General features: G+C 42.1%; 1 protein-coding gene across 3 annotated transcripts in view; it reads left to right on the top strand.

The window, feature by feature from the left end:
* The first annotated feature begins 576 nt into the window (after positions 1-576).
* The window catches only part of LY75 (lymphocyte antigen 75), a 154,402-nt gene continuing 134,095 nt past the window's right edge, over positions 577-20,883 (top strand). For 2 of the 3 annotated variants that reach the window (XM_066346476.1, XM_066346477.1), the window contains exons 1-4: positions 577-768; positions 7,404-7,775; positions 12,710-12,880; positions 16,731-16,895. In XM_066346476.1, coding sequence (XP_066202573.1) covers positions 684-768; positions 7,404-7,775; positions 12,710-12,880; positions 16,731-16,895 — 793 coding nt within the window. In that variant the 5' untranslated portion in view covers positions 577-683. The remainder of the gene's footprint in view (positions 769-7,403; positions 7,776-12,709; positions 12,881-16,730; positions 16,896-20,883) is intronic. The other variant, XM_066346475.1, reaches the window with a different exon arrangement.

The raw sequence follows: 20,883 nt of genomic DNA, 5'->3' as shown, positions 1-20,883 counted from the left end.
ACTTCCCCGTTTGAGGTACGAGAGGATGTGGATGCCTTTCCAACCCAGCCGTGCAATGAAGAAGCTATCCCCGACAGAGGTGTTTTGGGCAAAGAACAATGTCCTAAACCAGTGATTTTCAACCTTTTTTTTTTTTTTCATGGCACAAACACACACTAATTACTAAGGTCAGTGCCCCTGACTAAATACAACTATTTTCATCTCATGGCACAAATAAATTAGTTACTAAAGAAGAAGAGGTCAGGGCCCCTTTTTCTTTAGTAATTAGTTTATGAGTGCGTGACCGAATCCACTCACCAGGAGGTACCAAGGCCCAGCAAGTGCCTTGTCTCCTGGACTTGACTGATGTGGAGACGCGACCGAGGACCCGCAAGCCCGGTAGCCTGCGCGGGGCTCAGCTCGCTCGCCGGACGCTAACTTCCCGCCCCTCGCGGATCCCGCCAGTCACAGGTGCGCGGAGCAACTAGTGCGTCACCTTCCCCGGTCTCATCGCCCCCGCCCCTCTCGGCCCGGCCCTGGGACCCACGGCATGGTGATCTGATTGGCTGAGGGCGGCGGGGGCGGGCCGCCCGCGCCCCGGGAGCCAAAGGGCAAAGGCACTGGTGGGGCAGGTTGGGCGCACCCGGAGGTTTGGGTACTGTGTGCGCCCGAGGACCCAGTTGGACTGCTGGAGCCGGCTGAGGATGAGGACGCGCTGGGCGAGCCCTCGCCGCGCGGCGGAGCTCCTCGTGCTGTTGCTGCAGTGCTTCGAGCTGGCGGAGCCCTCAGGTAACCGCGGGTGCGTCCGCCCACCAGCCGGCGGGGGCCTCGGCGCTGTCCGGTCTGCCGACCTCCCTCGGTTTGGGTGACGGCTGAGCTCCAGGGCACGTCATCTCTGCTGTGCTAGGGGCTCTGGAGCCGGACAAGTGACCCGAAGGAGAGTGCTGGGGAGGCGCTCCATTGCCCTCGGGGGGGCGGTGGAGCCAGGCAGGGTGGGGCGTGGGAGGGCAGGCCTCGCTGTGGCAGAGGGCTAGGCGCCCAGGGACGGGGACGCGCACTGTCTTCTCTGGGGCCTCTCTCGCTCCGCTTCCTCGTCCTCTCTCCTCTAACTTGCTTCCCTGGAGTATAGGGCTTCTCAGGGCCCCTCGCGTCCCATCCCGCCGGGCTCGCTCCTCCGTCAGCCCTTGGTCACGTTGCCACTTAGTGTCTAAAGGGGCTTTCCACCCACAGCGCCAAGGATGAGTAACGATTCCCCGACTTCACTGTGCCCGCGATGCACGTTAAAAGGGACGTCAGGCTAAACCGTATCTCTTAAAGTGGTCATGACTATGACTTTTATGATGTCCTCCCAGTGCCTTGAGCAGCGACCCTTTCTTCTATTTGGCTTATCAGCTCGTAACAACCCCCACGGTCCCCACGTTGGAGGGTAGGTCGCCTGCCCGAAGATTTCCTGCCTCTCACTGAAGAAGCAGAATCAGAAACGGAGCCCTTCGCTGATCTGATGCTGTAGTGCCAGCCCTACCATCCCCCTTGACAGCCACCGGAGTTTGCTTTTACTTTCTCTTTTTGCCTTGACGAAGTTGTACTGGACACTTTGTTTCTTAGCGCAATGAGCAATGTGCAATCAGAGGGTGATTCCCACCTACCACTTCTGTTAACTCTTCTGTATGAGGTAGTAAAAGATGGTCCAGGGAATTTTTGAAAAAGGTCACATCGCTTGTGGCTCTTGTTTTCTTTGCAGCTAAACTAAGTTACTATCTGGGTCAGACTGTTTTCAGAGTGTGTTGGGAAGAGGTTTCTCCGAGTGTCAGTAGCATCAGGCTATCTATATCAAGGACCCTGCTCTGATTCACACTTCTCCTTTCTTCTTTGACTTCTGTGTTGGAAACCAGTCAAGTCTGATTGATTGCAGTGAGAATTACATTCTGCCTGCCCCACAATCCAGGGAGAAAAAAAAAATTTTTTTCCAGGGAGAAAATTTTTACTGCAGCAACGAACCCACAGTCAAACACACTAACTCTTCAGTTCCATCTCCATCTATTGCAGCCCCGTCTATTTTGTCTCCCCACATATTCAAGATTTCCTTAGTTTGGGGGGTCTCCACAATCCCTGGCCTTTCTCATCAACCCAAAGCAAAGAGCAAGGAGTTAACTCTATATTCTTCCTGCACTAGGTCCTCATATTTGTTTTCCTGCGCCCTTCCTCCACCTTCGCAGCTGCTCTGGCTGGCTTCTCACACCCTCACCAGACTTGTGGACCTATTCTTGAGAGCACTGGAATTTTGAAACCCCAGCCATTTGGGGAGCTTCTCTGGCAGTCTGTCAGCTTCATGATGCTGGTAATGGCATGCCTGTCGTACATGTACATGGCTACGTTTGTGCGGACGGTCTTGGTTACCCAGATGCTGGAGGAGTACCTCTGCGTTCTTGGGGAAATGCCAGGTGCTTAGTTTACTTGTTTGCTTCATTGGAGAGCTAACTTTTTTTCCCCTTCATTGTTTCTTTTTGGAGAGCTAACTTCTTGAAGTAAACCAATCTTTCAGGAACTTCGGAGGCTCTCGCCAGCCCATACCACTCGATATGAACCCTATGACTCTCTGGCTCCCATTAGACTGCAATGGGCCCAGCCATCACTTAGGACTGGTTTTTGAACCGGCAAACCCAGACTTCTCGTTGTCTCCTCCTGCGCTGCACACTCGGCACATACGGTAGTGACTCCACAAAATGCTCAACAGTGTGGGTTGTGAAAGTTCTGAAATGAAAAGTGCTGCAGTCTTCATCCTTTTGGCCTTCCCAACCATCTCCCTCTCTATTTGTCTGTGCATATAAAGTGTTGATGTCCAGCTTCTCTTTGGAATGTGCAAAGCTCTTTGGTCTAGGGCTTGTAAGATAGGAATTACTTAATAATCAGACAATAAGAAATAGTTTTTCTTTGATAGATGTAGAAATACCAAAAATTCGTTTTCAGTTTATGATAATACTAAGGGTGATGAGGCTTCCTTTTATCAACCTCTTCCTTTTAGACTTGTCCCAATATTATATTTGGAGGTAAACATTAAAATTTCATTTAGGACCAGAATTAAATTGTTAAGTGAAAAAGATGCAATATAAACTTATTAATAAAGAATTTGTTTTATAAGTTGCTCTATAAATTACCTTTTCAAATTGTAATGCATTTCTGAAATATTTTATTTACCCTTATTTAACAAATTTTCTAGATAAGAAATTATTTTCACACTTCTCAGTCCTTCCCATTCTTTAACCTCCCATTCCAATACAGTCACTGGATGAACAGATGTGGAGAAACATCACAAGAAAACGAGACTGTCCCCACCTTATATGTTTTGTACAAAGCTAATAACAAGGTTCCTTAAATCATATCAATAATTAATTCCTATGCTAAGTGACCCAGTATAGGTGTCAAACATTGATGTTCATACTAGGGTAAAAGACAGACTTAGAATGAGACAAGTAACTAGAAACATAGGTGTTGCAATTAGGTAAGAAGCTTGGCCACTCCTCTTTAACATAACTACTCCTTGCTGTTACACATATCTCCTGTGGTCTTTCAGAGTTCCTACAAGCTTGTCAAGTCCCCAAGAATCCCAGAAATAAAACAGTAAATGGTACATATTTTTTCTTTTCCAAAGAGTATTTATAAAGCAGTATTGTTAGCTAAGTTCACATGCTCAATACAAATGGGATTAGAATGACCTAAAATTCTGCTAGCATCAGTATGACATAATAACATTGTGGACATCTGTTCAGAGCAATATGCACTGTACACCCATATGTTCACTGCAGTGTTATTTATAATAGCCAAGATTTGAAAGCAACCCAAGTGCCCATCAGTAGATGAGTGGATAAAAAAGCTGTTGTATGTTTTTATATAACAGAATATTACTCAGCCATAAAAAAGAAGGAAATCTTACCTTTTACAACACCATGGATGGACTTGGCAAGTATTATGCTAAGTTAAATAAGCCAGTCAGAGAGAGACAGATACATGATTTCACTTAGATGTGGGATCTAATGAATAAAATAAATAAAATAGAAACAGATTCATAGAGACAGAAAAACAGACTGACAGCGGTTAGAGGGCAGGGGGTTGAGGGCTGCATGAAAAAGTGAAGGGATTAATAAAAATAAACAAATCAAACCTTATAGACATAGATAATGTGGTGAAAAGAGTAAAAGGGGTATAAATGGTGACACTTGATTTTGGATGGTGAACACTCAATACAATATACTGATTATGTATTATAGAATTGTACACTTAAAATCTACATAATTTTTAACTAACATTACCCCAATAAATTCAATAATTTGTGTGTGTGTGTGACAGAGACAGAGAGAGTCAGAGAGAGGGACAGACAGACAGGAAAAGAGAGAGATGAGAAACATCAATTCTTTGTTGTGGCTCCTTAGTTGTTTATTGATTGCTTCTCATATGTGCTTTGACCGTGGGGCTACAGCAGACCGAGTGATCCCTTGCTCGAGCCAGTGACCTTGTGCTCAAGCTGGTGAGCTTTGCTCAAACTAGATGAGCCCGCACTCAAACTGGCAACCTCGGGGCCTCGAACCTGGGTCCTCCACATCCCAGTCCGATGCTCTATCCACTGCGTCACCGCCTGGTCAGGCCAATAATCTTTTTAAAAGAAACAATATGCAGTGAATTTAACGAAGATCAGTAAAACCTGCAAGACTAGGAAAACTCTTATCTTGTGGAAGCATAAAATATTAGAATTGGAAGTGGTTTTGATAGCTTATGTTCCACTACTTTCATCTTATATTTTGAAATACAGATTTGTTTGTTTGTTGTTGTTGTTGTTGTTGTTTTGTACTCTCTGAAGTTGGAAACGGGGAGGCAGTCAGACAGACTCCCATATGGGCTCGACCGGGATCCACCTGGCATGCCCACCCCAGGGCGATGCTCTGCCCATCTTGGGGCATCGCTCTGCCGCAACCAGAGCCATTCTAGTGCCTGAGGCAGAGGCCACAGAGCCATCCTCAGCGCCCCGGCCATCATTGCTCCAATGGAGCCTTGGCTGCGGGAGGGGAAGAGAGAGACAGAGAGGAAGGAGAGGGGGAGGGGTGGAGAAGCAGATGGGCGCCTCTCCTGTGTGCCCTGGCCGGGAATCGAACCCGGGACTCCTGCACACCAGGCCGACACTCTACCACTGAGCCAACCGGCCAGGGCCTGAAATACAGATTTGAAAGTAGAAATAACTTAAAGTTTTAAAGGATTGTGTTGTTCGTATTGTATCTCTTGTCACTGCTGCTGCTATTTAAAACAAGTTCTGTCCAAGTTTCAAACTGCAATTGGACTTAATTTTATAGTTATTATTTACATAGTCAAATTTCCCCCCAAGTCTTTGTATGAAAATATTTAACTCTGAAAGCCTGTGAATTATTATTAGAATAGGTATTTCATGTTAGCAAAGCCAGTGATTGTGAAAGTGGCATCAAAATGAAAGTGTCTTTTGGGAACTAAAGTCTTATAGGTCCTTCTGCTGAATACTTCGGTTCACTGATAATGATTATTCAAGATGCGCTGAGCTATTTCAGCTTTACTGTCATCAACATGGAGTTCTGTGCTATGACTTCAAAAAAGTTTTCTTTTAAAAGCACTGACCACATTGTTCAGTTATAGTTTGTTGCAACACATGTGAATCTTTCTCCACAACCTTAGGTGTGCAAGAAACAAGGCATTACTTTATTTTCCTAATATCAAGTTGAATTTTATTGTGAGGTCCTGTTTCACCAGGTTAACAGAACTTCAGTTTCTGTCATTACTGAGGTCTCCCTAGCTCACACGAAACTGTCAGGTGGGTGGCCATTTGGGAGGATCCTCCCTTTAGCCTTCAGCTCACTCCGATTACTCCTGAGTTTTCCATTGTCCACACCTGTTGGATCTTCAATCCTGTGGCTCAGGTGACTGCCGGAGCTGAGGTTTGGGTTCCCTGGGTGATCCACACAGTAGGCCTCCTACCCTCAGCCCCTCCCCAGTGGTTTCCTGTCTCCTCCCCGGAGGTGCTATGGTGGAGGTGGCCTCTGATTCCCCCTTGTCCTCAGAACTCAGACCTCCATTTCCTCTCAACCCACAGGAGTCCCCATTTCCTCCCAGACACAGTCATATCATGTAATGATTACCCTGCCATAGTAAAGTGTAAATAACATAGAACGGTGGGCCTGAATAGACTCAGGATATTTTTCATTGACTGTAAACAACCTGTCTAAAAGAGGTGAAAACTAAGGAGTTTCTTTATGTTGTTAAGATAAACAATAACGGCCCTGGCTGGTTGGCTCAGCGGTGGAGCATCGGCCTGGCATGCGGGGGACCCGGGTTTGATTCCCGGCCAGGGCACATAGGAGAGGCACCCATTTGCTTCTCCACCCCCCCTCCTTCCTCTCTGTCTCTCTCTTCCCCTCCCGCAGCCGAGGCTCCATTGGAGCAAAGATGGCCCGGGCGCTGGGGATGGCTCCTTGGCCTCTGCCCCAGGCGCTGGGGTGGCTCTGGTCGCAGCGGAGCTACGCCCCGGAGGGGCAGAGCATCGTCCCCTGGTGGGCAGAGCATCGTCCCCTGGTGGGCGTGCCGGGTGGATCCCAGTCGGGCGCATGCGGGAATCTGTCTGACTGTCTCTCCCTGTTTCCAGCTTCAGAAAAAAAAAATACGAAAAAAAAAAAAAGATAAACAATAACAACAAATATGCTTACTATTCTCAGTGCTCTGCACATATGAGCTCATTTTATCCTCACATCTCCTGTATGAAGTGCTGTTTTACAAAGGGAGAGACTGAGGGGCAGCAGTGGAATAACTTTCCCCGATCACACGGCTAACAAGTAGCAGAGGCAGACTCTGAACCCAGGCAGATGGGCTCCGGAGCCCAGGCTCTTCCCCCACACTGCACTGCCTCTGGCCACTACTGTCCTCTACCTTGTATAGTACATTACAGTTTGTACAGCTTGGAGCAGGGGTCCCCAAACTACCACCCGGGGGCCTCATGCGGCCCCCTGAGGCCATTTATCCGGCCCCCGCCGCACTTCCGGAAGGGGCACCTCTTTCATTGGTGGTCAGTGAGAGGAGCATAGTTCCCATTGAAATACTGGTCAGTTTGTTGATTTATATTTACTTGTTCTTTATTTTAAATATTGTATTTGTTCCCGTTTTGTTTTTTTACTTTAAAATAAGGTATGTGCAGTGTGCATAGGGATTTGTTCATAGTTTTTTTTATAGTCTGGCCCTCCAACGGTCTGAGGGACAGTGAACTGGCCCCCTGTGTAAAAAGTTTGGGGACCCCTGGCTTAGAGGGTAGGAACCATCCCATGGTGTGCAGACTCTCCCCAGCAAGCAGAGACCAAGGCACATTAGCCACATAATTCAGAACCCTGAAATGTCTTCTTTGACTGTTTGTTCTAATTCAGGTAATGATCCGTTCACTATCGTCAACGAAAACACGGGCAAGTGCATCAAGCCACTGCAAGGCTGGATAGTTGCCGAGGATTGTGACCAAACCGAGGGCATGTTGTGGAAGTGGGTGTCCCAGCATCGGCTCTTTCATTTGCAATCCCAGAAGTGCCTTGGCCTAGATATCACCAAGCCCACGGATTCCTTGAGGATGTTCAGCTGTGACTCCAGTGCCATGATGTGGTGGAAGTGTGAGCGCCACTCTCTCTACGGAGCTGCCCAGTTCAGGCTGGCTCTGAAGGGTGGGCTCACCATCGCAAGTACAAATTCATCTGATGTCTGGAAGAAAGGAGGCTCAGGGGAAAGTCTCTGTGACGAGCCTTACCATGGTGAGCATTGGAGAGGGTCTTTGACTCATTTGCTATTGTGTTTGGTAAATGTGACATTAAACATGCACAACTGACCACAAAGTTGTACACTAGTAAGGGCAGTGAGCTAGCCTTCAGTTCCAGGAACTGGGCAGTAACTCTGATCTATCCTGCTGAGGTGGGTGCTGTTTGTCCCATTACTGGCAAGGCTCAGAGAGGTACATGCCTTGTCAGAGGTTGCCCAGCAATTGTGTAGTACCCTGGGATTGAAAATCTTGCTGATACCTGAGCATATGTCTACATACTTCCTATGATTACATCCTGAACTCCAGAGCAAAGGAAAGTCAGAGTAACAGGAAATCCTTCATATAGAATAAAAGTCAAATGATGTAGTAAAGTCAAACCTATTCTAAGTTACAAAAGAAGTAAGAAAAAGGAAATCTGTTTCTTCTTATCTGCAGATTTTGATATAGTGGAAAAGTTTAAGAGCCGTATGTGGGTTTATTTACTTACTTTTATATTTGGTGTGGCTATTACACTTTGATGTTTATATTGACAATTCAGCATTTTAAGAGTGGACTTTTTTTGTTACTTTCAAAAATGAGTATATGATTATTGCCTTTTTGGGATTTGATTGAGAACTTTGTTTTGAGTCTAGAAACTGGACCTAAGGCATTTTCAAGTTTAAGAAGAATGAGTAGATTTATTTTTTAAACCTGTGAATGTAAATAGCTATCACCCAAAGCAAATCTTTGTTGATTATGTTGCTCTAAATTACATCAAATATTGAGATATCCATTTAATTCTCTTATGTCTTCATTATTGTCTCACCTTTGCTCTTTGTAAATTTACGAAGCTGTACAGAGGTGTTTATCCCTCTTCTCTTAAAGTTCACTTAATCACCATTTAGCTTCCCATGCTTCCCCTTATCCGCATAAGTTTTTGTTCTGGGGACAGCCTTTCTGTTTCCTAGTGAAGATGCCACTGCCTCTGAGGTGCCTGGCTCTTCTGCGATGGGGAAGCAGTAGAGAAGGGGAGGGGTGGCCTATTCTTCAATCCCAACCCTTGCATAGTTGACCAGGCCTGTTTCTCCTAGCCAGCTTCCTCCTAACCGTAAGAAGCAATTGCCTTCTGGATACCACCTAAATGACAGGTTTAAGTTTTGTACTGTAAAGCCTTTCTCCAACTTGGCAACTTCAGAGAAAACATGAAACCAAGCATGGTTTTTGGACTGGATTTGACTTGTTTTATTGTATTTGTTTAAGGATCAGAAAGGATCGTTTTCTTAGCGGGGGCTCTTTCTGACTCTTGCCCCTAATTCTTTTGAGGTATATAGTTGTAATTTTAAGTGCCTTCAGTCCCCGAAATGTCTCCATCAATATAACTGGTTTTCTTTGTAATCCTATGTGTTTTATCTTATGCATTTATATCTTCTTCTGAGAAGGTGGCCTGTGTGCTTCACACTGCTACCAAAGTCATCCGTGGCCCCCAAAAAGGTTAAGAGCCCATCTCGGGCACCACCGCAGAGAGAGTCAAACAGGCATAAGGTTTCTTGACCTTACCAAATGTGATATTTAGAACACTAAATTTTGAAATAAGAAATTTAGAAATGTCTAAGAAAAGGCACATTGAATTCTGATTTGTCAACACATACTTCAAGTTTTAAATTGCACAAAGGTTCAGGCCAAACCTGCGTCCTCTTTTTCGTTCCTGTCCAGGTGACTGGTGCCATTCAAGTTGCACATGTCAGAAATCTGTAGGTCACCCTCAAGTTGTCCTGATTTCCTCTCCCACAATTCAAACATAATCAAGTATTAAATCCTGGCAATTTTACTTTTATTTATTTATTTTTTTTATTTACTGATTTTTAGAAAGAGAAAGAGAGGGAAGGAGAGAGAGACTGATTTACTGTTCTACCCATTCAGGCATTCATTGGTTGATTCTTGTCTGTGCCCTGACCAGGGAGGGATTGAAACCACAACTTTGGTATATCAGGACAATGCTCCAGCCAACAAGCCACCTGGCCAGGGCCAATTTTACTCTTTTAAATTGACGTAGTTCTTTCCTGTCCCTAGGTTAGAGACTGCTGACTTAAGTTAGGGACTTTCTCTAGGACAGCTCTCTCAGGTTCCCCATATTGCTCCCTGCCCCTTTTTCTTATCTAACTATATATAGAGAGATAAGAAAACAACAAAATAAAGTCCAAAGTCACCAAGCTTGTTACAGCAAAGCTACAGCTCTAAACCAAGATCATGTTTCTCAAATATAGCTACTTTATTTCTCTTTTGGTTTTTGCTGTATAAATTTTTTTATTTCTAATATAAGAACACTTGTTTGTCATTATGTCTTGGGTTGCCTCTTTCCTCAGCCCTCATCCTGTGTGAGTCATGTTCATCAGAGAAAACTTTAGTTGTATACATTCTACGAAAAAAACTGCTTTGACTAGCATCCAGATATGCAGTTATATCATTAAGATATCTTGGCCTTACTAGCATTCTTAAAATTTTGAACACTTGGTGAATTATGCAGAGGAAATAGTCTTTTAGTGAATTGTGGCTGCAGAGCTTTCTGAATTTTGAGCAGCTCATAGAAGCCATCAACTTTGTTAAACATTGAAGATATTTTGTCTAATATTACCAAAAAGACTTATATGTTTTCCGTGTAAGTACCTCATCTTTTTAAAGGCTGCTAGCCCTGTAACTGTACACATTAAGGAAAGATTCTTTTCAGGAAAGCCTGTTTCTCTAGAGAAACTCTTAGGATTTCAGGGTTCCAGCAGCAGCAAAGAAATGTGTGAGAACAAAACTCTCAGAGAATAGTTAGCATAACTTCCACCTCTGTTATGGTGGTTGTTAGATGCTATCATCCTGCAAAGCATATCATGAATAGGAGAGCTTTTTAATGGGAGCCCAGCTTGGAGGTATGAAACATAACTTGAAACCTGAGAAGGCAGCCATTGATACCACAAGCTGTCCTTATATATCAAGGACTCTAATCAAAGAGCCAATTCCTGTCACAGCTGAGTGACTGAGTGATTCGCTTAACTACTCTGCAAAATAGGGATTTCACAAACAAGGATAATACTTGCCCTACTGACCTTCAAGACTTATGGTAAAAAGCAAGTGAAAGAAATGTATGTGAAGGCACTTTGTATAAGAAACACAAGAAGTTAGGGAAAAAAAGAGCTGACGGTTCTATAAGTAACAGTCATTGTGCTCTGGGACTCGCCTGTTAAATGTTGTAATATGGGAAGAGAAATTGGTCCTGAGCTATTAAGAGTTTAGTTAAAAACAAAACTTAGGTAATAAGCAGGATCATTAAAATATGTTAGGACAAGGACAAATTGCTCTTTAACAGAAGTATCGTGTTTAAAACCATTTTATATGTCAGAGGAGAACAAAACCAATGTTCCTTAAAAGATTTTTTGCAAATGAAAACATCTAAATTATTCCTACCTTTTGCTGTATTGCTGTTTAATACATTGTAAACTGTTAAATTATCTCATGCTTCAGTTAAATGGAGATTTGAGAATAATAAAGGATGTGGAATCAAATACTATCGTAAGTGCACTTTTAGGCAAACGTATGAGACATTCTGAGGAAGACTGATAGCCTGATAAAGGGTGATAAGATATGATTCCTATGCTTTACCTAGTAGCCATTATTTAAGCTGGTAATCACCATAGTTTGCAACAAGTCACAGATGTGGTAAAAGGTGACTTAAGTAGTTATAGGTCTGCCGTTCTATAAAAATACCTTTCCAAGAAATCGGTCATCAACGTACGTATTGAGCAATTCCTCTAGTATTTCCAGACATATTTGAGGTTAGAATAATTTTTCAGTTCCTCTTCATGCATGTACCAGGGAAAATTATTAAAATGAGAAAAGCTAGTCTCGCCGGTCACCAGCTGGTCCTATGACTGCCTAGCCGAAGCTGGTTCTTCTTTCGTTCCCTGAATTACCTTCTCCTGCCCCTCTCCAAAATTCCACTCAGAGATCCAGCAGCCTTCCTCTCACTTCCTCAAAACCCAAAGCTCCAATTCTACCACCAATCTAAAGAATGGGGCTGTTTGTCCATCTAACTCCACAATTGGTTCCAAAGTCTACTAGGGTCGGGAACCTATGGTCTACGAGCCAGATGTAGCTCTTTTGATGGCTGCATCTGGCTCGCAGACAAATCTTTAATAAAAAAAAATAATAATGTTAAAAATATAAAACATTCTCGTGTATTACAATCCATTCATTTCCTACCGCTCATGTTCATGGTTGCGGGTGGCTAGAGCCAATCACAGCTGTCCTCCGGGACAACACCAAATTTTTATTGGATAATGCATAGCATACATGGGTCATTGTATGGTTCTCACGGAATTACATTTTAAAATATGTGGCGTTCATGGCTCTCTCAACCAAAAAGCTTCCCGACCCCTGGTCTACACCCTCCTTCAAGTGACTCCAAGGTGTTTTTTTGGCCCCACTCTTACTAAAGAAAAGAGAATAGAGTGTATGTTTAATTTCAGGCAGGGCACCCCTCTGGTGAAATTATCTGCCAACCATAATAGTCAACTGATCCTTACCTGATCAAGCCCTGGTCTTTTAGCTCTTCATCATGTCACAATAAATGTAGTTTACAAGGATCATCTCATTGAATCCTCATGAACAAACCTGTGAGCTAGGTACTATAATTCCTAACTTGCAAATGCAGAGGCTAAAGCTAATAGAGGTTGGGGAGCTTGTCCAAAGCCACACAATTGGTCAGTAGGGAAGCCAACATTCAAGTCCAGACCTAAGCAGTCGGCATTTGAGCTCTGAATTCCCATTCTGTGCAGCCCACCCAAATACTATGTTCTCATAAGTGAATACAATGACCTTTCTTTCAAAGCAGTTTTAGGAATTAGTTAACTGAAGCTGATTATTTAGTTACTAACTCTCCTTTCCTCTATACCCCCACCCCCACAGAGACATATACCATAAATGGGAACTCCTACGGGAGACCTTGTGAATTTCCATTCTTATTTGCTGGGACCTGGCATCATGAGTGCATCCTTGATGAAGATCACAGTGGGCCATGGTGTGCAACCACCTTAAATTATGAATATGATCAAAAATGGGGTATCTGCTTAAACCCAGGTATGTATGGGCTAGTGAACTTTATATATGGAAAGAAAAGGATACCATTTCCAAGAGGCGAAAGGGGAAGGAAGAGTCCAAGATGATTCAAAAGTGACTTCAACAAATGTTATCCCACGTAAGGGGTATATATTTGAAGAAAGAGGGAGAGCTAATGTGTCGCTAGGAACCCGCTTTCAGAAGTTAGCCAGGCAGAGAACAAAGACAGGAAGGTGTCATAGAAGACAAATGATACGGGAGTGTTCTTCAGCACAGATACCTCAGGGAGAGGAAGTAGAAAAGGCATGGGCAGTTAGGAAATTGCTGCTGACCTTTAATAGAGCAGTTTAAACAAACTAGAAGCTGTGATATAATGGACTAAAACATGAACAGAAGGTGAGTAAGCCTCTTAAGTTTTGTGGGAAAGAAAAAGAGAGAGGAAAGGTAGTGGTCTGAGGGTGGGGGAGATAGGTTGAATAAACACTTTTAGGATGGTGGACACTTAAATATGTTTGTGACTTGAAGCAAAGAGTGAGGCAAAAGAGACATGCCCCTGACCCTCTTAAAATTAGTGAATTGTCCCCTCTGCCATTCCTATACATTGATCAGAGCATTTTTGCTAATTGCTTCTCACTTGAAGCAAACAATTCAGGATGTGCTAAAGAACTGACTGTCCCTGAGAGAGGCAGAGAGTATATAATCTGGTGTATAATAGATAGATTTTTCTAGCCATTCATTTGAGAGTTACAGGGGATCATAACACCTGACATGTGGTAGGTACAGAAATGTTTTTAATGGGCAGTAGGTTGGAAAAATCAGTAGTAAAAAAAAGGGAGGGGGAACAGCTCCAGACCTAAGTAATAATACTTAATACTTATAGGGCACTGTCAGGTGTCAGGTGCTATTCTAAGCATTCAACCTGTGTTAACTTTTGCAATCCTCATACAACCTCTTTTTTTTTTTTTTTTTTTTTTTGCAAGAGATAGAGACAGAGAGGGACAGATAAGGACAGGCAGGCAGGAAGGGAAGAGAGATGAGAGGCATCAGTTCTTCGTTGTGGCACCTTAGTTGTTCTTTGATTGCTTTCTCATATGTGCCTTGACCAGAGGGCTACAGCAGAGCGAGTGACACCTTACTCAAGCCAGCAACCTTGGGATTCAAGCCAGCGACATTTAGACTCAAGCCAGCGGCCTTTGGGTTCAAGCCAGTGACCATGGGGTCATGTCTATGATCCAACGCTGAAGCCAGTGACTCCACGCTCAAGCTGGTGAGCCCGTGCTCAAGCCAGATAAGCCCACGCTCCAGCCAGCGACCTTGGGTTTCACCTGGGTCCTCTGCATCCCAGGCTGACGTTCTATGCACTGTGCCACCGTCTGGTCAGGCACAACCTCATTTTATAGATGTGCAAAATGAGGCACAAGGGAGTTGAATGACTTGCCTAAGTTCAAACAGCTAATAAACTTCAGAGCTAAGATGTAAAGCCAGGAAACCCAGCCCTGAAGTCCTTGTTCTAAACAACTATACTGTCCTGCCTTACTCAGCAGCCAACCTAGTGATCTAGAAATGCCAATCCCTTTCTGAGCAAAACTGAACTTCAAAATGCAGAGTTCTAAACAATTTGAGGTTATACTGAGCCAGTGGTTCTCAAACTTCAGGATACAGCAGAATCATTTGGAGAGTTTGTTGGAACAGATTTCTAGGGCCCACCTCCAGAAATTATAATTCTGTAGATTTAGAGTCAGGCCCAAGAATTTTCTATTTAATGAGTTCTCAGAAAATGCTAATGATGCAGGTCTAGGACCACACTTTGATAATCACTTTTCTTGGTAGAGGCCCAGGCTTTTCAACACCTGGAACCACTGAGAGGTAAAAAGCCAATGTTTGCTTTACCTGTAATTGATAAGCAGAGTTTGTCAACCAGAACAATTTCATTTAAATATCACAATAGTCTGCATCAGGAATCTTAGATGTGAATGGGTGTTTAGAGGTTACCTAGTACATACCGTCTCTTCTCAGGTGAGGGACAACAAACTCAGACAGGTAAAGTGACCCATTGGGGTCAAACCCCATTTGTGTGGAGCCTGGTGGAGATCCCAGGGTTCCTGACCCTTATTCCCCAACGTACTCATCCCACGGCCCAGCTGCCTTGACTGGCCTGTGTCTCAATGCCTTTAGCCTCCTTTGGGTGGCAGGGGCTGGATTTTTAAAGCATTCATATGTCTCCCAATGTTATTTTTGTGGAAGAAGCAAGGCTGTGAGTTTTTCAAACCCGGGGACTACTAAGCCATTGAGATTTTATTTTATGGGAAGCACACTTCTATTCCAGGGGAAGCTTCTGGATTCATAGCAGGAACTCTCAGGGGTCATAAGGAACCTTTAGACAATATACTTGTCTGCCTCTTGTTTTCCCCATATGTCGCAGCAACCTCTGTTGCTATTTATGCCATTCAAAAGTGGCTGGAGGCCTGACCAGGCAGTGGTGCCGTGGATAGAGCATCGAACTGGGATGCAGGAGGACCCAGGTTCAAAACCCCAAGGTCACCGGCTTGAGCACAGGCTCATCCGGCTTGAGCACAGGCTCACCAGCTTGAGTGCGGGGTCGCTGGCTTGAGTGTGGGATCATAGATATGACCCCATGGTCAATGGCTTGAGCCCCATGTCATTGGCTTGAAGCCCAAGGTCGCTGGCTTGAGCCCAAGATCACTGGCTTGAGCAAGGGGTCACTCTCTCCGCTGTAGCCCTCCTGTCAAGGCACATATGAAAAATCAATCAATGAACAACTAAGGAGCTGCAATGAAGAATTGATGCATCTCTCTCCCTTACTGCTTGTCTGTCCCTATCTGTCCCTCTTTCTGTCTCTGTCACAAAAAAGAAAAAAGGAAAGAAAAAAGTGGCTGAAGGAGCAGTGTTAGCCATTCAGAAGATCAACTGACCAGATGTAGATATTTGTGCCCATCTGGGAAATGAGGACATCACCAAAGATGATATGTAAGGGCCCTAACACTAGAAAGGCCATGTGATATGTGACTGGTTATGGAAGGCCCTTTGGAAATCCCCCAAGTGAAGTGTGGGGCACATTTGATGTAGCCTTCATTGGGTTTTTCCTCTTGTAAAGTACACATGGTAGTCTCTGAGTGTATTTTTGAACCAGTGGTATCAGACCTATTTGTCTTGTTCAGAAAATAACTTGAAGGTTTTTGCCTGAAATAGTGCAAGTTTTTAAAATATTTGTTAAAGAAAAGAATATGTATATTATACAACGAACATATATATTTGTATACATATGCACACATATATGTACATATACATACATAATTATAATTATGTAATATTAATATATATCATATATTTAATTATCTATTAAAATATTAAGGACAAACTTGGACTGATTTTCCCAAATAACATAGTCACTCGGGCTCTAAATCTTGAGCATTTAAGCAGCATGTCAGCACACAGACACATACAGTGATTTCACTGAAGGCTGTGGGCGGACCTCTGCTATCTGCCACCATCTGTGAGCTGTTTTCCATTAACTCGGGGTTTAACAATGTGAGCACAGTTGATGTCTTCTACCCTTGGGCTGAGGGCAGGCATGAGCTAAAATATGGCATTGTAACTGATAGGGATAAAGGGAAGGTGGATGATAGGAGAGTAGAAACTCGAATCAGCTTGAGCCATTTGGTGGCCTATGACTTCAAATTCTTTGTATCACCAAAGAATCAAAATGTGGTCTAGTTAAGCAATGAGCTCCAATTTAAGCAAATCCTATGAGTGTGCAAATTGAATTGCAGTATTTATAAGGATTCTAAGTACATAATAGAAAACATTATACCCTTACTTTATGACCACAAACATATCTTCTTGTGAACAGAAAATGGCTGTGAAAATAATTGGGAAAAGAATGAGCAGACTGGAAGCTGCTACCAATTTAATACTCAGGCAGCTCTTTCTTGGAAAGAAGCTTACGTTTCATGTCAGAATCAAGGAGCTGACTTACTGAGCATCAACAGTGCTGCTGAATTAGCGTATCTTAAAGGTAAGTTTAACTTGCATGTGGTAGAGCACGTTGCTCAGCTTATAAAGATGCTGTCTGTCTTCTTCTATTCCAGAAATGTTGTTTGGTGTATGTATTTTTCAACCTTCTCTTGGGCTTTAAACTTCAGCACTGAACCCACAATCAAAAACATGCTTAATATAATCCTATTCCATCCATTAAAAGTACATCTTATGAGGGAGATTCAAAAGAAGTTAATGTTCAGAAAGTGGGGTAAGGTTGCAAGATTAAACTGCTACCCTAAGCCTATTTGAAAGGATGTTTAAAAAAGTAAATGTTAAATCCTTTGACCATTGAAAAGTGGAGAACTTGAGGAAGATAAAGAAGATGGCTGAGTCATACCAAACGGCCTCAGTGAAAAGTCTCGTGTGTGAGTAAACAAGTGCGGTCCTCAGGGGCAAGGAGTGGTAAGCAATCTTAAAGTGGATTTAATGAGGTGGGCACATGGAGTGGATAGGATTTTGTTTTGTTCTCTTTGTTCAGTGGTCATGATAGTTTTAAATGTTTAGTTATGAAAACGTAATTTAAAAGCATCGTATAGGCAAGAATAGAAGATAACCTAATAGAATAGAAAATAACGTGTGCAGCCACCGCCCTGAGTAAATACACACTGAGGTTTTTGTCAGACTACTTCACATGGGTTGGTTCCCTTTCTCTTTTCCTCTTTACACTCTCTCCTTCTTTGCTTCCCTCCCATTAAAGACTAAAATGTTTCCAGAGTTCAAGCCCCATGTCCACATCTCAAAATAGCTATCCCTTGAGTGCTCTCGTAATGTACATGTGTATAAATCCTACATACGTTTTCATTATACTATTGTTCTATTTTAAAATAATGCAAATACCATCTTATTTACCCATATGTAAGTTTATTCACTGTCATCTGCTGCTGTATATTATTACAGTGTATGAATAAACCACAATTTATCTACTCCCCTACTGAGAAACAGGTTTTCAGCTTTTGCTATTACAAACACCTCTGCAAGGAACATCGCTGTCTGTGCCCCAGCGGGCAGACACGGGAGAGTTTCTCGAGAATAGAAATTGCTGACACATGGGATGCTCATCTCTTCATGTCTGATCAAATTCCCAAATTGCTTTCCAAAGTAGTTGTATTAGTTTACACCTCCACTAACACTTGGTGTTAACAGACTTATTAATTGGCCAATATGAGGAATGTGAAACGGTCTTTAAGTTTTAGTTTCGTTTCCCTGATAGTTATTGTGGTTTTGCATCTTGTGTTTACTAAGCATTCAGGTTTTCCCCTTGTAATTTGCTAGTTCATGTCCTTTGCTTATTTTCTATTGAGTTGTTGGCTTTTTTCTTATTGATTTGTTATAGTTCTTTATGTATTCTAGATAGTAATCTTCTGTTATAGGATTACAAATATCTTTTTCTAGTTTTGGTCTTTCAACTTTACTTTTGTTGTCTCATCAATATGTTAGTTTTAATTTGGTTAAACTTACCAATCTTTTCCTTAATGTTTTGTGCTTATTTATAGTATTTAGCAAATCCTTCCTTTACCCTAAAATGATAAAAAAGTATTCTCTCCTGTTTTCTTCTAAAAGTTTATATTTTGCTTTTCACGTTTACAGCCTTAATCCATTTATAACACAATTTGCAGAGCTGGAAACCTAACTTATCTTTCCCCATATGGATAGTCAAGTTTACCAAAAGTGATTTATTACACATTCTCCCCTGTGATTTGTTACACTACCTCTAATAAATATAAACTATCATATGTGAGATGTTTCTAGTCTCTTCATTCTATTCTATACTTTTCATTAGTCCTGCTTCACATAGTACCTGGGGTCACGACCCACAGGTTGAGAACCACTGACATAGTAACTCTTGTTTTCTGGATAAGCAAATTCTCTCTTACTCATTTCTTTTTCTTAAATAACCTTGGCTATTTTTTTTTTCTATTCTTTCATATGAATTTAAGGATCATCTTGTTAATCTCAATGAAAAACCCTATTTGGATTTTGGAATTGCATTTGAATTATATATTAATTAGGAAGGCATTGTTGTCACTACCTTATTAAGTCTTCTCATCCATGAAAATGGTATGCCTTTCTACTTATTTAGGATTTCTTTTATAAATTCAGCAAAATTCTGTAAGAGTGTTGCCCATCTTTTACTATAAAGTGTATAAACATAAAGTTTTTACATTATTTTTAAAAATCAGGAAGTCCAAGTTACTGAGTCCCTGATGATCTCTTCAATAAATGAAAAAATAATCATAATATATGATGATGATGATGTTTCAGAGAATCCTAAATGCTTTTTTTCATACATTATTTTATTTAATCCCACATAACAACCCTATGAAGTAGGTGTTATTTTTATTACATTCATTTTGCTAATGAGGAATGTGAGGCCAAGAGGTAATATAACTTTTTCAAGATCACCCACAAGTATTAGCAAAGCCAAAATTTGAACATAGTCTGACTTGAAAACAAATTGTATCAGGCATTTACCTACATTTACCTTTTACATGACTACTAAGTTCTTTGTAGGCAGAGACTGGTCTCATGGGTTGTTTTTCCTTTTACATAAAACTTAAAGCATTATTGCTATGTGTTAAATACCTACTGACTAAGTCAGATAAATCCTATCAACTATTTTATAATAGTTGTAAATATTTGGTAAATGCTCACTATAGGAAAAGCCCTGGTATCTCCAGATAAATTAAATTATTTATTATCATTACAACCACATAAAAAAAGTATTTTAGCACCACTTACAGATAAAGAAGTTTATGCTTAGAAATAATATACCAGACAGCCAAGAAGTACCAGAATTGGGATTTGAATATTAACATATATGACTCCAGAGTCCTTACTTTTTATATACTACTTACTCCTTTTACATGTCTTTATTTCTTTTATCATTAAAAGTCTGCTGGTCTTTTGTCATGCTTTTTTGACTAAAGGCTTATGAATACCTCTTTTTTTATAACTTTAACCTTTTCCTGGATTGTTTGATACTTAAATAACCAGACCACCAGAATGGAAATCCATTAAATAAGCTAGTGTTGGGCAATGTAATTCTATTCCAGACCTCACTGAGATCTTAAAAAATATTATTGAGAATGAAAAGTGCCAAAAAATTTAAGCTTCCTGAAATATTATTTGGGAAGTGATAATTATAATGAACAGAAGTGTCAAATTGTGACTACCAACACCCTAACAGTCTAATGATGCATTTGGAAGAATGGACGGTGCAGGATTCCTTTTCTTTAACAACTCATGAAAGTGAGATGATAGGTTAAAAGGCTCCATTGCTCCTACCCCTGGGTAAGACACTCCCTACATTTTATGTATATCAATAATTTTAGAGGTACATCCCTTTCTGATGTTTCAAGCTCCTCTTTTACTATGAAATGCTGTTTAGGCAGAACAGTATACCGAATTATAATTTGCTTTCCCAAGATCCAAGAAAGCCGTAGTTCCACATCTGAAACTCAGAGCATCCAAATCTTGAAAGTTGAAGTTTCTAGTAAGTGGCCCCTTCACTGTATAAACATTGGGCTAGGAATAGTGAGACCTACAAAAGTGAATCAGACAAACTTTATGATCAAAGTGCTTGATACAGTGGGGAAAATAAGAGTTGTACATATGCAGAGCATATTGGAGGATGTTATTCCCAGAAAACCTCTATTTGGCAGCTAGTGATGGGGTGGAACCAAGGAATCTGCTACCAGAAGAAAGGAGAAGTAGCCTCTTAAAGAAAGTCTAGCCTGGCCAGGCGGTGGCACAGTGGATAGAGCATCGGACTGGGATGCGGAAGACCCAGGTTCGACACCCCCAGGTCGCCAGCTTGAGCATGGGCTCATCTGGTTTGAGCAAAGCTCACCAGCTTGAACCCAAGGTCCCTGGCTTGAGCGAGGGGTTACTTGGTCTGCTGTAGCCCCACCCACGGTCAAGGCACCTATGAGAAAGCAATCAATGAACAACTAAGGTGTCGCAAC

Source organism: Saccopteryx leptura, chromosome 7 (assembly GCF_036850995.1).
Source record: "Saccopteryx leptura isolate mSacLep1 chromosome 7, mSacLep1_pri_phased_curated, whole genome shotgun sequence".
Taxonomy (NCBI): Eukaryota; Metazoa; Chordata; class Mammalia; order Chiroptera; family Emballonuridae; genus Saccopteryx; species Saccopteryx leptura.
This window is presented reverse-complemented; position numbering and strand designations above follow the sequence as displayed.